Source organism: Pipistrellus kuhlii, unplaced genomic scaffold, assembly GCF_014108245.1.
Source record: "Pipistrellus kuhlii isolate mPipKuh1 unplaced genomic scaffold, mPipKuh1.p scaffold_m20_p_22, whole genome shotgun sequence".
Classification (NCBI taxonomy): Eukaryota; Metazoa; Chordata; class Mammalia; order Chiroptera; family Vespertilionidae; genus Pipistrellus; species Pipistrellus kuhlii.
The window spans coordinates 9,463,664-9,480,905 of NW_023425521.1; the positions used below are offsets into that span (position 1 = coordinate 9,463,664).

The 17,242-nt window shown below is 51.3% G+C and overlaps 1 protein-coding gene across 1 annotated transcript; it reads right to left on the reverse strand.

Moving 5' to 3' along the window:
* Positions 1-410: 410 nt before the first annotated feature.
* Positions 411-11,695, reverse strand: MYL4 (myosin light chain 4). The gene is made up of 7 exons (XM_036450932.2): positions 11,514-11,695; positions 7,905-7,932; positions 4,224-4,373; positions 2,403-2,576; positions 1,910-1,987; positions 1,127-1,170; positions 411-576 (listed from the first exon to the last, which is right to left on the reverse strand). The coding sequence occupies exons 1-6, from the start codon at positions 11,622-11,624 to the stop codon at positions 1,142-1,144; spliced, it is 570 nt and encodes a 189-aa protein (XP_036306825.1). The 5' UTR covers positions 11,625-11,695; the 3' UTR covers positions 411-576; positions 1,127-1,141.
* Positions 11,696-17,242: the final 5,547 nt, after the last annotated feature.

Genomic DNA, 17,242 nt, shown 5'->3' on the forward strand with positions numbered 1-17,242 from the left:
GACCCTCCAGATTGGTAAGTCGCAGGTTTAATAAGAAAGGGGACTTACGTATGAGGCTTGTTTGGGGCAGCGAAAAGATAAGTGGGTCTCTGCACCGGCCCACCAGAACCTTCCAAGTTTATGTAGAGACTCTAATGGGGCTCAGTCACATACACAGTCCAGATGGTCTCAACAGCACACTGCTCTGTCAAGGCCGTGTCCTTGAAACAGCTCCTGGCGTTGGAACAGTGGGCTGAGTGCACATGCCAAGGACAAGGGATACTACTTGGCATGTACACTCATGATACTACCACTCATTTCTCTGAGGAATACACACCAGGCCTCTCTCTCTCTCTCTCTCACACACACACACACACACACAAACCTAAATTAATTAGTGTTTAAAAAAACAACTCAGAGACTGGTGGGGATCAGGGAACGCGGCCCAGCCTTGCTGGAGTGTTTATTTGCAGGGAGGGCTGTGGGCCCAGGAGGTCCTCCTGTGTGCAGTGACGAGTCCAGGACTCCTCCCCAGCTCAGTCCCTCAGGGCCTCTCACAAACTCACCCTGGGAGGGCTAGGTCCAAGGGCCAGGCACCTGGAAGAAAGTGCTAGATGGAAAGGGCACCTCTCCCTCCACACCCAGTCCCTCCCCTTCTTCCCCGCCCTCCTTCCCCCTCCCCCCCCTCCCATAACAGACCCCGCATCCCTATCAGGATGGCACCAAGCTCAGCGGAGCACAGAAAAGAGAGTGAGGATCAGGGTCAAGAGCACAGGCCAGGGACACGCCTTCCACCTGGGATGTGGCTTTCTCATCCACCAGAACCTGAACAAGCGGCCCCAGGCCTGAGGGAGAAAATGGCCTGGCCCTGAGAGACCCTGGGAGAGGCAGAAGGATGTGGCTGATGAGAGTCAGATAGGGTGCAAAGACCAGGGAGGACAGGAGGCTGGGCGGAAGGGAATGAGGAGAGGAGGCAGGAGCAGAGAGGGTGGAGAGGAAATGATGGAAGAGGCTGGGCTCTAGTCATCATCCCCTGCGGTTTCCTCTCCCGGATCAGGGCTGGGACACAACAGTCTGGGGCGTGCGATGTTGTTCCAAAGCCCCTCTGTGGCCCCAGGAAGGACCAGGTTCGAGAGGTTGTACTCACCCTGGAGGGGCTGCTTCACCCAGACATGATGTGCTTGACAAAGGCTGGGAAAGAAGACAACAATCAGCCATTGGCCCCAGCTGGATAGCTCAGTGGATAGAGCGTCCTTCTGGACTGAAGGGTCCCAGGTTTGATTCCAGTCAAGGGCATATGTCTGGATTGTGGGCTCGATCCCCAGTGGGAGGCATGCAAGAGGCAGCCAATAGATTCTCTCTCATCGTTATTTTCTCTCTCTCCCTCTTTGAAATCAATAAAAATATATATGTTTTTAAATCAGCCATAGAACTTGGCCCTTCTCAGCTCTTTATTACCCTCTTGGCCTCTTAACCTCTCCCCCCTCCCTACATTGCCTGACTTCAAACCTTCCCACGACCCCTTCTCCAGACTGTGATTCTTTCTCTTATTTGGGGATTGGTGGGAGGAGCTGGAAGGGGGAAGAGACCTCAACTGTGCTCTCTGTCCACTCTGTGCTGATACGCACCAGAAATGAAATACATTACCTTCACTAGTCCCACAACCTGGAGAAGGGTACCTGCATCACCCCATTTCTCAGATGAGAAAACTGAGGCTCGGAGAAGGTAAGTGACTTAATAAAGGTGATAAAGCTCGTATATCACAGTACTATCTCCAAATTCCATGCTTCTCCCATTCTACCAGGATGGAAAGGACCAACACCAAAGCCACGTCCACTGGTTCCTGGATCTGTTCTCTGCAGCAGCCTGGCCCACACTGTGCTTGGCCCTCCTCCCCTGGGTACCTGGGGAAGCAGGCATGACCTGATACCTTCGTAATTGATGCAGCCATTGGCATCCTCCTGCCCAGCTAACAGCTGCTCCACTTCCGCCTCAGTCATCTTCTCTCCTGGGGTGGGAGGCAGGAGACTCTTAGTTGCAGATGGCAAGGAGGGACAGGAAAACCCCAAACACACCCCAGGACTTCCCGACCTGGGAAATGGTCACACCATTCCTCCCGCAAAGACACTGGGGAGTGGAGCCCAGGGTCTTACGGCCCTTCCTAGACCCCCAGGCCTCTGGCTCTGCCTGCAGCTCTCCCTGGGTGAACAGACGAGGGCCCCAGGGACCCGGGGGCCCAGGCAAAGGTAAGGTCAGGAGCCCTGGGTCCCACCTCTGCCAGACCCAGCCGGGGCAGGCTGTACCTGCAGAGCCCAGGGAGCCAGGGCTGGACCAGGATGTGATCCTCAGGACTCAGGGACTGCCCAGACCTGCCCGCTGGGCACCTCCCGCCCCTCCATTCTGTTTCTGCCCGGCTGGCATACCCAGGGTGGCAAGGACGTGGCGGAGCTCGGCGCCCATGACCGTGCCGTTGCTCTCCTTGTCGAACACGCGCAGCCCCTCCACAAAGTCCTCGTAGGTGCCCTGCTCCTTGTTGCGGGAGATGTGCTGCAGGATGGGCAGGAACGTCTCAAAGTCCAGCATCTTGGCATTCATCTCTTCAGGCGCATGGGAGGAAAGAGGGGTGACGTGAGCAGAATCACGTGGGGAGCAGAGAAGGCTTTATATAAAGCTCATATATATAAAAAATGTATATATTTTTTTAAAAAATCAGCCATAGAACTTGGTCCTTTTCAGCTCTTTATTGCCCTCTTGTCCCCTTAAACCTCTGCCCCCTCCCTATATTGCCTGACTCTGCTGAGTAGGACCAGCTCTGCTGAGGAGGACCCGTCCCTGGCAGCACCCAGGGCTTAGCTGCAGCCACTTGTGGGTGGGACACCCAGTCAGTGATCCTGGAGGGCCCGGAGCCCACAGGAGCAAGGCAGTAGGCTGGCTCCGGGCACTGGTCTCAGTGAAAGGGCAGGAGCGAAAAGGAGCCACCAGACCTCGGAGCTCCAGATTGCAGCCAGGTGGGGAGCGGAGGGTGTCAGCCGCAGAATCGGAGGGGCCCAAAGGTAAACTGCTAGGATTGCAAAAAATAAAATAAAATAATTTTTATTTTTACTTTGTGTAACTCAGCATTTGGGGCTCATTACTAGAGCTATCTGAAGCAATAATTTTTTTATAAATTTACAATCCTCTTGTGACTAGTACACTTTCCCCCCGTTGTAGTGTGTTAAAGAGCTTCAATGTAATAGATGTAAACCATTTTTAAAAAATATTTTTAATTGATTTCAGAGAGGAAAGGAGAGGGAGGGAGAGAGAGAGGAAAAAACATCACTAATGAGGGAGACTCATCAATCAGCTGCCTCCCCGTGATGGGGATGGAGCCAGCAACCCCAGGCATGTGCCCTGACGGGGAATCCTGTGACCTTCTGGTCCACAGATGGATGTTCAACCACTGAGCCACACCGGCTGGACTCTTTCTTTTGTAACAACCCAGAAAACCGGAAGTGCCCAGATATCTTTTGACCCCTAAGAAGCCCTGCTGACCTGAACAAGCTCCTGGCCCTCTGGCCCCTTGCCTGCCCACATGCTTCACCCTGCACTGGTGTCTGCACCAGCAGAAGGAGGAGGGGCAGGGTCAAATCCAAGGAAGGAGGTGGGGACCAATGCAGGGCCCAGGAAGCCTCCAGAGATGGCTCGGCTTGGGTGGGGTGCTCCTGCCCAGGTCTGGCTGGCCCCCACCTAGTGCCAGCACCTCTGAGGAGCATGACCTGGGGCAGGAGCAGCTGGTCAGGTGACTGCCCACGTGACAGATGGCATTCACCCACGAAGCACACTCCCTGGCACTACTTTCTAAACTCCCATTGGCCGAATGCAAAAGAGTGAAAGAGGCATCCTTCCAGAGCTCATCTCGAATCTACTCTAATTTATTTGAAACCCTCAGTGCTCTGGCCATGATCAGACACAGATTACCTTGTGGTAAAACTCACAAGGGTCGCAGGGTATCTCAGAGCTGTGACACCCAGACCAAGGGCTCCAGGTGGGGAGTGGTGGCGGGTGGTTAGTTATCAGGTTCCCGCCCAGCCTCCCTCCCCTGTGTCCTGGCACCCTGGAGTGTCAGAGGAAGATAGAATGTCGCTTTGCCCTCCAGGAGCAAGGCCAGGCCGCATTCTTCAAGGGTCAGCTAGGTGGGGAGGGGAGGCTGGTGGTGGAGGGATGCAGGGGAGAAGGGGGGAGGGAGGGGCCCACAGGAGGCTGACCTTCGGGCTTGGGCTTGCCCAGCACGCGCAGCACCTCGGCGTTGGTGGGGTTCTGGCCCAGGGCCCGCAGCACGTCCCCGCACTGCGCGTAGGCGATCTTCATCTCCCCGGTCGGGGTCCGGTCAAACAGCGAGAAGGCCTCTTTGAACTCTGCGGAGAGAGGACCCAGCTCAGCCCCCAGGGCCGGGGGGGTGGGGAAGGGAGTGGCTGAGGGCTGATCAGCCACACCCACACACACCCCCCACCCCCGGGCTGAAGGGCAGCCCGACGTGGCTTATAAAATGTTTCAGTATCGCCCTGACCGGTGTGGCTCAGTGGATAGAAGGGTCCCAGGTTCGATTCCGGTCAAGAGCATGTACCTTGGTTGCAGACACATCCCCAGTGGGGGGTGTGCAGGAGGCAGCTGATGGATGATTCTCTCTAATCGATGTTTCTAGCTATCTATCCCTCTCCCTTCCTCTCTGTAAAAATAAAACATACATATTTAAAATGTTTCAGTATTTCCCTCCCGGCTCCTCCCTGGAGCCCACACCCACCCTATCTTCTGACAACTGAAGAGGCGGCCTAGAGCCCCCGTGACCTCTGCTATCAGTCGGTTGTCACCTAATGAGTGCCTCCCCTGCTTCCAGCCCTCCCATCCACCCATCCTCCCCAGGTGCAGGCGAGGATCCTGACGGTTGAAAAATGTCAGGGAAATGCAATCAGCGCTGGTTGGGGGTCAGATTCTTGGGTTCTGTGGCTTTGCAGATTCTGGCAGGAGCAGCCTGCCTGCCGGGTCTGTGTTCTTGGCACCACGGGGAGCAACAGCGCCACCCAGCGGGCACTCCCAGGTACTGGGGGTGTCAAAGGGGATGGCACATACGGAGGAGGCCCTCTGCGAAGTGATAACACCTGTCCAAAAGGCAGCTAGTTATTGCCAGTACTTCCTGTTCCAGGCGAAACGAAGGCTCCCGGGCCAGACAAGATGGCACGGTGGAGACAGACCTACCCACTCGGCCACGGAGCAGCGCAGGGGCTCAGGTCAACCTCTAACCTCTGAGTGTTCTTTTTTTTTTAGCTCTAAGTGGGGATACAATGTTCACCTGAGCGGGTTGCTGGGTCTGATGGAGGATTTCCTGGTTCTCAAGTCAGCTTAGATCTATTATAGATCCTGAAGGGACCGGGGCAGATGCCCACGGGCCAGGCTGAACTAAGGCACTCCTGGGTCCTTGCAAAGAACCTTAATTCCTCGCTCATTTGGATTTGAGCAATTCATTACTGGGGATAATTTGGACTGGGAATGGCATGGAAGTTACCTTATCCACAGAGAAATAGTTTACTAAGCAGATTAACAATATAAACCAAAGAAGAATGTGTAAACTTCTTAGGAGAAAAAGCTGTGTTTAATCCTCTCTGAGTACATTAGAAACAATTATTTACTTAGAGGCTGCATATGGATTTCTTACAAATCATTCCACATGTCAAAGCCGGTTCCCCAAAACGTTTGCTTGCACCTCTTTATTAAGCTTTGGGGAGATTTAAAAGATAGAAAACCGCATGCCTGTCACATTATTGAATAATTGAGTTCAAATTCCATTTCATTGTTTACTAGCTGTGTGGCTTTGGGAAAGTAAATATTTAACCTTTATAAAACCTCTTCTATAAATGGCACCTGTCTCACAGGGTTTCTTAATTACATCCAAATTAAATACAATAATTTATGTAAAAACCCTTAACACAATGACACATATTAAATCCTCAGCCAATGTTATTAGTATTATTTTACTGAGTTTAATCCCAGTTTCGCCATTTAACTATGTGACCAAGTCACTTCACCTCAACAAACCTAGGTTTCCTCCTCTATACTAAGGAAATAGCACCAATCTCACATTTTTTTTGGAGGGTTTAATTTTTTTTTAACCTTTGAAGTAATTAGCTTGCCTTCCAGCACAAATTCAATGCTCTGAACTAACTCTGAACTCAGACTTTTTGATCTTCTCCTGGCTCTCTCAGAAGAGTCAGGTCGGATCTAATAAAAGAAGTAGTCTCTTCATAAAAGAAGACCATACTGATACCTAATAGGAGGATGTAACATGAAGAGGAAAGGAATAAGAACAGCCTATGATTTGAGAACTTACTGTGGGCTAGGCTCTAAGCTGATAAATTTTCATGGATTACCTCATTCATCTTTACTAAAACCTTATGCTATAGGTATTATTGCCCTCGTTTTGGACCAATGCAGATGTGACTTCTGACCAGCTGTCAAGGAAACCAAGGAAATGGCGAGGAGGAAGGAGAAGGAAGAGACTTGCAGCAACTGCTAATGCTCCACCCCCAGTTTCGGAGAGTGTCAAACGAGATAGCAATATGTGGAGGCATTCTGCAACGTGATCATTGTAGAGGGCCCCTGAGAAGGCACATGGACATTCTTTAAATTGTCAGCTGAGCCCGAGGCACTGGCAGAGTACCTTTGTCCAGGTGTCAGCAGGGGCGGGTCTAAATCCAGTAATGCTAGGGCCTCGTTAAGAATGCAAATAAGCTCCTTTGACCCTATAAATAAACCTGCCGCGTGGCTTGGGGGTCGCCTTTGCTGCCTCTCTATCAGAGAGGATGGTGCCCAGCTTGATGAATCTATTTCTGCCTCCATGTCTCTTTCTTCTTTCTCTAATTTCTTAATCCCCAGTTCCCCCACTCAGGAACCTGTCGTTTTCCGTGATGGACACGGAAAACAGAGAAACAGCCCACCACAGATACCTGCTCAAAAGGAATCACATGCTCATAAAAACCACACTCTGGAGTTTAGGATTGATACCAGAGAAAAACAAAACCAGGGTGAGCTTGAAAAGTGATGCTAATAGAAAGAAACCTTTTCTCAACAGTCTGTAGCAGTCGGCTGCTTGCTAGAGCAACGAGCAACGGTGGTAACCCCTTTCTGGAAGGACATGAAAATCTGGGGAGGGACGAGAGAAGGAAGTCAAAACTCTGGAAGATGGGCTAAGGGGCAACCATCACATTGGAGGGTGGATGGAGATCTTGAAGCTTGTCTGGAAGCTACACTAAGTACCACTTTACATAAGATTGAGAAAAATAAATTGTCTTCATCAAAGATGGAGAAGCATTGCTAACGGAGATCACAGGGGGACTAGGGCAATCCCAAATCACTGTTGGCCCTGCCACCATTAGTGGGTGAGCATCTTGGCAGATTTCAAGAGGAAGGAAGAGGAAGTGGTAACCCAAAGGAACAGGAATGAGGGCTTTTAAATATGTTAAGAAAGTAGATCTGGGGTGTGGATGAGGAAAAGGGCATTTTTGCTAGGCATCTATTATGTTCCAGGTGGTCTGGCAGAGCAGTTGAGAACTACTAGTAGATCTGGAATCAGATTGCCAGAGTTTGGATCTTCTCTAAGCCACCCAACCTCCCTAAGCCTCAGCTTTGTCACCTGTAAAATGGGGTGGTAATAGTCCCCATCTCTCAGGCTTGTTGTGAGAATTAAATGAGTTAATGCAGGCTTACGTAATAACATGTAGTAGGCAAAAGTGAGCAAATAGAAAATCAACAGCAAACATGCTTGCTATTATGATAATGATGATTACTATTATGGTGATGACAACAAGTCCTCCTCCTCCTCCTCTTTCTCTAGAAAGTGCAACAGAGAGGGTATGTATGGGTGGGGGAGGGGGAAGGGAGTTATCAGTACTCACCTTCGATCTGGTCAGCAGTGAAGTCTATCTGCGGGGAGAGAAACAGAGGAGTGAGACTGGCAAAGTTTCCAAAGGGAAGCAAAAGTGGCTTCCCCCGCAGTCTGGTCACCTCCAACAGGCCACTAATGAGGAGGGAGGAGACTGCGGGCTAAATGTAACACACCGGTCTCCCGATGAATGGGACGCTACTGACAGGCTATAAAATAATGCAGCCTTCAAGTCTCTCTCAGAACACTTGGTAAGTGATGATTCCCACTTACCGGGATAGCTCTAGATTCAGGGGTCTTCAAACTACGGCCCGCGGGCCACATGCGGTCCGCAGAGGAGTCTGATCCAGCCCGCCAGGTTTTTTGGGCAGTGAGCGCAGCCGAGGTGTTACAGTAGGAATTAGTAGTTCATATAGTCCGGCCCTCCAGCTCTCTGAGGGACCGTGATCTGGCCCCCACTTTAAAAAGTTTGAGGACGCCTGCATACACCCACTCCCTACTCTAATTTCTTTGTGTCAAATGTGAATTCCTTGTCCTGTCAGCCATAAACTGACCTCACTCTCATCCCTTCAGACCCTGCCTGCTCCACAATCCTCCACAAGCCACACTTTCTCTCCCTTTGGGCACCTCAACACCTCACCTTTGGTCTCACTTTCCTTTTTTCTTTTTCTTTCCTTTCTTTTTTTGTTTTTTTGTTTGTTTGTTTTGTTCATCTTCACCAGAGGAGATTTTTTCCATTGATTTTTAGAGAAAGTGGAGGGAAGGGCTGAGGGGGAGAGAGAGACAGAGACAGAGAGAGAAATATCGAACCTGCAACCCAGGTACATGCCCCTGACCAGGAATCAAACCTGAGACCCTTCAGTGTGCGGACTGATGCTCTACCACTGAGCCACACTAGCCAGGGCTTGGCCTCCCTTTTCTACCTTATTGACTTCAAGTCACCTCCTTCAGTGAAGCCTCCCCTCACCCATTCCATTCCAGCCCCTTCTTAGCACACATTCCTCTTAGGCACTCTGGGACAGCAAGAGCGGTTTGAGTGGACCCTGGACACTTCGTGACTGTTTTTCAGTCATGCCTGTATGCGTATCCTGGCTCCTTGTTGCTCGTGGGAATTCCTGGCATTGAGTGGGCACTCAAAAAATATTTATTGAGCAAAGAATAAACTTTGGATTCTCCCTCCCCCCCACTCCTGCCCCCGATGCATAACAGTTCAAATCTGAATAACCAGGAGGAAGGGAGGAGGCTTTGAAAATAAATGACGATGACCAAGCATGAGTCATCATTTCCACTTAGGATCTTGTATGTTTTTTTATTGTCCTTATACACCACCTCCACCGTACCCAAAATCCCCTCTCTGCTGCTCGTGGTAACCGGTCTTGGAGCATCTACTTCATGTACCACCTTTCCTAAATCCTAATTCTGAGCTTGCTGTGCCCACCCAGGCTGACCTCCATTAACGAGGGCCCCTGCAGGTGGCTGGAATGAGCTAGGAGAGCAGGAGAGCGGGATGGGAACTAGCTGTGCCCAGGAATGGACTCTGCCAAAGGCGGCGGGGGTGGGGTGGGGGGTGGGGCATCACTGCGGAGAAGGGTCAGGAATTAAACCCCCCAAATGGGCTAAAGGATGCTTTGCATGAACTCTCTGAGGAGAAGGTACAGTTCTCTTTACTTGGCAATTCTTTAAGTCCCAGGAGCATACATGTAAGAAATATTTGTAGAAAGACATGATATCAGAATACGGTTAGAACCACGCACACTGGGGTTGTTACATTCACTCTTTCTTTGAGCAAAGAATCTTTTAAGCAAAGGAACTGAGAAGTACAAATAATAAGAAAAAAAATAGCCTTCAGGAAAGACACCTCCTTTTTTTTTTCTACTTTACAGTAACTTTAAGAAACTCCAGAAGTAGAAGATCTAGACATGGAAAAGAGGATTGAAAGCCAGGGAAAAGAAATCAGGGGAGGTGGATGGATGGAGGGACGTGATCAGCCTAGGGGAAGACACTCATCTGATACTACTAGGCAGCTGCTGTCCAGACACTAGGACCAGAAGTGGTGCATTGTGAGAACAAATCAGAAATAAAGGCATCCTGCTGGGGAGATAGTCAGCTTTTTTTTTGTTTTTGTTTTTGTTTTTTGTTGTTGTTTTTTAATATATTTTTATTTATTTCAGAGAGAAAGGAAGAGGGAAAGAGAGAGATAGAAATATCAATGATGATAGAGAATCACTGATCGGCTGTCTCCTGCACGCCCCCTACTGGGGATCGGCCACCACCCAGGCCTGTGCCCTTGACTGGAATCGAACCTGGGACCCTTCAGTCCACAAGCCAGATAGTCAGCTTTTCTTGCCAGGCCCTGCCCATAGAATGATGTATGTCCTAGAGTGCCTACAGGGGATTTTAAGATCCTACACTGTGCCTCGGTTTCCCCAGAGTGGTGCCATAACCAAGCTCAGGAATGGGGCAACTGCCTTCATCTCTTGGCCAAGCCAGTTCTGCTTAACTCCTGCCCCTTGGCAGCACTGGCACAACTGCTGGGTCTCTGGGGCTGTGGGAGCCGGAGGAACCTTATGAGGGCCAGGGAGGGTCATCCGATGACAGCTGAGGTTTTCATCTCCGGCCTTCTTGTCCCAGAACCCACTCCTGGGCTCTTCTTTTGCTTTGGTTCCTCCCCACCCAGCCCTGACTTGAGGCTGATATTCCCAGGGGCCCACCACGCCCAGCCTGTTATTAATAGCTCCTCATACCAGGGGCCAGTTGCCCTCTTACATCCGGGTGCCAAGGCTTAAAACTGCTTCGCTCTCCAGAGGCCCCTGACCCGCTCCTTCCTGGGCCCTTCCCCTCCCAGGCCCACTCGTTCGGCAGCTGCGCCAGAGCCGGGCGGCCTGAAAGGACTGCGTCAGCAGCAGGGCCTGCACCAGCTCGGGAAAGAGCGCCTGCCAATCAGGGGAACAGGGCGGGGCAGAGCGGGGATAGGGCTGGGGAGGTGAGGGCGGAGGACACGGGGTCAGCAGCCTCACCAGGTCAGAGAGGGGGCCTTGGCTGGGGAGGGCCAGGGCTCTGCAGCTGCCAGCCGGGGGCCCAAGCTGAGGCCACAGAAGGAGCTGCCCCCCTGGCGGAGGAGAGGCGAGGGCACCGGGTTTCTCTCACCTTATCCGGAGCCTCCCCGATCCCCACCCATGGCAAGAGTCTGAGAGGGAAGCCTTCGCCAGGCACAGGGAGCACTGCTGACACCACTGACGCCACGTCCCGCTGGCCGTTATGGTTGTGTGTCTTTTTTCCGCGTAGAAATCATACTACCTCTGGGGAAAGGGCCAGTCCCTTTCACTTCACTGGGGCGGCCCCAAGGTGCCTTAAAAAGGTGGAAAGGTTGCATTTCCCTGCCATTCCCAACTCTGCTGGGAAACCTGTTCTTCTCCAGGGGCAAGACCTACAACCCAAAACGCCTCACCAGCCCCAGCGCCTGGCCCCACCCCCCCACCACCACCCCCAGGCCTGTGACCTGGGGCATGGACCCCAAAGCCTCACCCCAGTCCAGCCTTCTTGAAGTGGATCTCTAAGCTTCAGGCCAATAGGACCCTGGATATCATCCCCACCCCTACCCCCGGGGCTGAGGCTCACTCACCTTTACACTCTTGGGGTCAAAGGCAGGTTCCTTGGGGGGCTCGGGGGCCGGGGCAGGGGCTGGGGCCGCCTTGGCCGCCTCCTTCTTAGGCTCAGGCTTCTTGGGAGGCATGCTGAGGTCTTCAGTGGAGGCAGCACCTAGGGAGGAATCAAGAGATGTGGCACCTGGGAACCGAGACGGGAGACTGGGCCGCCTCCCTCCCCTTTTATCCTGGGCAGGAGCCCCCACAGAGGGCCTGGGCGAGAGCAAGAGCAGCTGCTACTGACTATAAAAGGAAGAAACACCAGCAGGGGACAGCTGACAACTGTGTATTGTCACCAGGTTTGGTGCTCCCAGCCCCCTCCACACTCTCTCTCCCCCTCACACCCCTCACAGGCTCTACCTCTGGGACACACTGACTGACCGCTTCCTGCCAATTGGTGGACACCCAGAGGGGCCAGGAACACAGGCTCTCTCAAAAATGCCGGTGTCCAGCCAGAGAGATGAGCTGACTTGAGCAGTTGATAACCCTCACACAAAGCCCAGGGGAGGGTCAGGCTTTTTTTAGCCCCTCCTGAGCGGAGGCAGCCCACTGCACATTCCTCTGGAGCCAAGATCCTTTAAGCTGAGAGCCACTCTGGGGCCTCCACGCTGTCCTGAGGCTCAACTCTCAGGCCTGAAGCCCTGAAGCAGCAGCTGGCCCGGCCAATGCATGCTGTGCCACCCCCTCCCAATCCATAGGGCGAATCCTCCATCTTCCAGAGCAGGCACCCTGGGAACTCCACAGGCCTCAGGTCCCCACAAACTTTATCCATTCAATAAGTATTGAGCAGCTGAAACTGGTTTGGCTCAGTGGATAGAGCGTTGGCCTGCTGACTGAAAGGTCCCAGGTTCGATTCCGGTCAACCTTGGTTGCGGGCACATCCCCAGTAGGGGGTGAACAAGAGGCAGTTCATTGATGTTTCTAACTCTCTATCCCTCTCTCTTCCTCTCTATTCAAAAATCAATAAAATATATATTTTTTAAAAACTTAAAAAAACACACACACACAAGTATTGAGCATTTGGCATATGCCCAGGGGACCAGAATGAGAGAGAGGTAGAGAGGCGTGGCTGGAAGTTGATGGGATTTCCAGAAAATTCAGGTCTCATTTTTACTATCTATATCTCCAACTCATTCTGTGCCATCTGGATGTGTGTGTGTGTGTGTGTGTGGTACTTACTGTGTACCAGACACTATTAAGTGCTGTTTATCAACTCTCATTAAGTCTTTATCCTATTAGGTAAATATTATTATTACTGTCATGTTTCACAAGGGGAGATTGAGACTAAAAGCAGCAACAGTTAACAAGGTCACTCGGCTAATGAGCCATGAGATGCGTGAGAACCCAGGAGTATCTGATTCTAAAGCCTATGCTTGAATGCCGACACTACAATCCCATGTATAGGGGACACACGTGTTGGTGTGTTCCTCAGAAAACTCAGAATACATACACACCAAAGTGTTAACGGGAGACACCCCTGGAGAGCTGCAGGGGGAGGACAGGACGGTGACAGCAATTGTCAGTTTTTTATACTTTTTCACTTCCTGTATTCATGGAAATTTTTATAACGAGCGTGTGCTGTTTTTGTAAGAAGTGTTGGAAGCCAGTAACTGTGCAGAAACACACACACACACACACACACACACACACACACACACACAAAAGCTTAGCCACTGCACAGAACTGTTTTGAGCTGAATCCCGAGACTATGGTTCAGAGGATAAAGGGAAACCAGGCCGAGGAAGGCAGGAAAGTCAGTTGGCCTTTGCAGGCCAAGTTTCCTCGCCTGTAAAACCAGATTGCTAGGCCACGTAGCACCTGGTCCCTGTTAGCACCTAAGCTTGCAATCTGCCGGTTCCCAGGCTCCCTAAGCACAGGCTCCAAGTCCCAGATCTTTCGGGGCCCAATGGCACTTCGAGAGAGTCCCCTCCCACTTGGTTTATAGATGAGGAATCTAAGTCCAGGAGCTACCTTAGGACACACAGGCAGACCTGAGCATCTAATTCTGCCTTGTGTGCTGCGCTCTGACACCACCCTGCCCCTCCTGGAGCCTATCCCTGCTCTCACTGCTGGTGGGTGATGAACCTTCAAAGGAAATGGGGGGGTGGGGGGGGGTGTGGATCAGGACTTGCCTGAGGGGCTAACTAAAACAAGGCCAGGGTGCACACCATAGGCTAGCCCTGGTCCTGGGCTGGTGTGGAGGCTCCTTGGCTCTTTTCTCCTCCCCTTTTCTCTCTTTCAGCCTACCCTTTTCTCTTACTTCTGATTCCCTGTCACCTGCTCCCGGGTACCTCTGCCGGCATCCTTCCCGTTTCCCCTGTCTGACCCCTCGTGACTACCTTATTCCCCAGGAGGGGTGGGAATTCAGGTTGTTGATGAGGAAGGAAGAAAGAGGAAGCCGGGCCCCTCCCCTCTCTCTCCTCTCTCCCGGACCAGGGTTTGCAGAGATCCACAAGCTGGAGTTTCTGCAGAAAGCTGCAGGCCAGACGCTGGACAGCCCAGGCCCCAGCCCTGACCTTGCCAGCCACTGCCCCTCTCTGGGCCTCCACTTGCTTGCCTCTCTCTCTCTCTCTCTCTCTCTCTCTTTTATTTCTTTATTGGTTAAGGTATCACATATTTGTCCTCAACCCCCCATTCTAATCCCCCCTTATGCCCCCACCCCCCCTTTTGTTCTTGACCACTGGTTAGGCTCATATGTGTGCACATAAGTCCTTTGGTTGATCTCTCCCTTTTATCCTCCCCCCCTCCCTTTGAGGTCCATCAGTCTCTTCACTGAGAGGTGAGGAGGAGCTGTCAAGTGGTGCTCAGCAGACACCTCAGTCCCTGACTGGCTGCTGCCACAGCTTTAAGGGACGCAGAGAGGCCGGGCTTTGGCACTCCCCCACCCGCTGCCACTTCAAGCAGCACCACTCCTGTGCGCTTTATATGCCCGGATAATTTTCTAAGAAATGGTTCCGTGGTTTAAAAGTTTTAAAATCACTGTCGAATGAGATGCTCTCATCTGTTCCCTTCCAGTTAACAAACAGGTTCTTCTAATCATTCTAGAAAGAAGTGTGATCTTCAAAAGACACAGAGCTGGGAGGCGGTCCTTTCCTTTCTCTTTCTTTCTTTCTTTCTTTCTTTCTTTCTTTCTTTCTTTCTTTCTTTCTTTCTTTCTTTCTTTCTTTTTTCCTTTCTGTTCTAAGGAGAAGCAAAAATATCCAGTCTGCTTGGGAACGGAGAGATGAGGTTAGAAAGCCGGGGCTCCAGGACCCCCAGGAACACGAAAAGGGTGTGGGCTGTAAAGGCAGAGAAGCGTGGGTCTGAGTCCTGGCTTTGCCGTCATTTCCTTGGGCCTGGTCCTCTCAGGACCTTTCCTGGTAGACATTTCCTTCCCCATTGATTGTGAGATCTGTGGAGAAATGTCAATGAGGCCCCACGAGCCACCTCTGGCACACAGGCAGCATTCATTGCTGGTCATTTCTTTTTGCTTTCCCAGGCAGATGGAGCTCGAGATGTCCTCAGGTCTCTCCGATTTCCCAGGGGGGAAAATCCAGGAGGAGTCCACATGAGAGAGACAAGGAAAGCGGCAAATGAGAGTATAAACTATGGATTTAGGAATGAGGAAGACGTGGGAAGGAACGGGGTCCGGGGGAGGGCAGCGGCTGGGTAGCCATGGTGTGAAATAGCTGTGGCTCAGAAAGCATGTGGCAGCTCCCCGGGGCCAGGCAGATAAGGAGCCTAAAACCTTAGGCCACCAGCACCCCCATGGGGGAGGAGAGGCTGGTCAAATCCGCTTCTAATTCTCTTTAAGCAAGCTCAGCTGAAAAGGTGTCTGGCACGTCAGGAGGGACCAGAAAGAGCCATGCATCAAGATTCAAGACACCCGACACGACACGAGCCTCGTTGTGGCTAAAACTCAAGATGCCCACAGCTCCTAAGAGCTCAGCCACTGGAGTCAGAGGTTTCACTTTCTCATCATCATCATTCTGCTTCGTAGTCGCTGACTTCCACCTTCAAATCTTATCCATCTAGGCTTGTAGGGGTGTCGAACTCAATCAGAGAAGGGGCCAAAATCTAAAATCCAGCCTAAATCGCGGGCCGAATGGTTTACTGAACAGTCATAAACTGTCATTGTGATGGAAACGCAGCGGAGTGCAGTGATGACAGCGCGGTGCGGGCCACATTGCAAGGCCTGGCGGGACGGATTTGGCCCTCGGGCCTTGTGTTTGACACATGTGATCTAGAGAATGCTTCCCGGGGCCTCTGGCAGGGTCTTACTCTCCGGTACACTTTGACCAGCCCAGAGCAAAGGAAGAGAGAAGGAAAGTGGCAGAGGTGTGAAGAGGCCTGTCTAGTGACATGTCCTGGCAGCCTAGCAGCTGCCTAGGGAGGCACCTAGTGGTTGCCGAGCCAGAGTCACCACTCCAGCCCACTCAAATGCTTCCTCTGGAAGGACTTCAACCTCAGTGCATGGAATACCCAGGCAGAATTTCACACCACCCAGTTTGCATCACATGTCAACTTCGGAGACAAACCCCCTACTGGAGAGAAATGACATCAGAGCTCATTAGGGCTGGGCTTATGCATACTCACTCACCCTCCTCTCTTCACCTCTAACCTCGCAGAGCCTGTGTCCTGCCCTGAGAGACATACTACATTAGAGTCTCCAGCTTGGGCTCCAGTGCTGCTGACAGCAGGGCTGGCCGTTAATGCCTCGTCCTTGTCACCCTCCTTCCTCTCTTCTAGCCAATATCTCATAAGCTAGACACCACGGGGCAGTCCTGGCCAAAACTACACTAATCTGTCCACAGAGGACGCTGGGTAAATTAGCCTCTGCTGCAAGGGAGAGGTTAAGAGGGCCCACCCAGGAGCCAGACTGCCAGGGTAAGAGTCCTGAACAGGTTAGTTCACTAGAGAAGCTAATTAACTTCTTCACGTCTCAGTTTTCCCATCTATCAAATGGGACTGCTAATATAGACTCGTAGGGCTGTTGTGAGGATTAAATGGGTTCACATGGATAACAAGCTTACAGCAGTGTCCAGCACAGAGCAAGTGCTCAAAATCCTTTAGCTTCAGTCCTGATTGAACTAATGCGACCGCTGCTTCCTCTCTTAAGATCAACCATGGAAGAATTATAATGAGAAGATACTAATGTTTCGAACTGTTGTGTGTGGTAGAGGGGTGGCTTTGGTTTGGGGCGGGAGGGGGCCAGGGATGGCTGTGAGATGATAAAAGAAAAGGAGCTCTGATATTCTGATCTCTCTTCTCATCCACCACTGTCTTAGATCAAACAGTGATGCCCCTTCACCTGTGTGAGTCACATCTGTGGTCCAGGTGCTGGTGAGGCTAGCATCAGGGCACGGAAGATGCGCTGTGCTGATGGAAAACTGATAAAAAACAGATAAGGGGCAAACAGACTTTACCAGTTCTGTCCCCTCCTCATCCCTTCAACTCTCAGGGCAGGTGAATTGCAATCTTAGAAGCACCTCCCCTAAGGTTAAAATTGAAGCTCCGATGAAAGAAAATGTTTTTTTTCGTTTTTTTGTTTTGTGACTTAGCAAGACAGGTACAAGAATTTATGCTAACATAGAAACCTCTCGTGATGCATATTTATGTTAGAAAATGTGATTTTAATTAAAATCAACAGCACTACATAAACTGGCTGGAAAAACCACAAGAAAGGTTTAAATGTTTTGTTGATATTAGTAAATTTAGAATTGTTTTT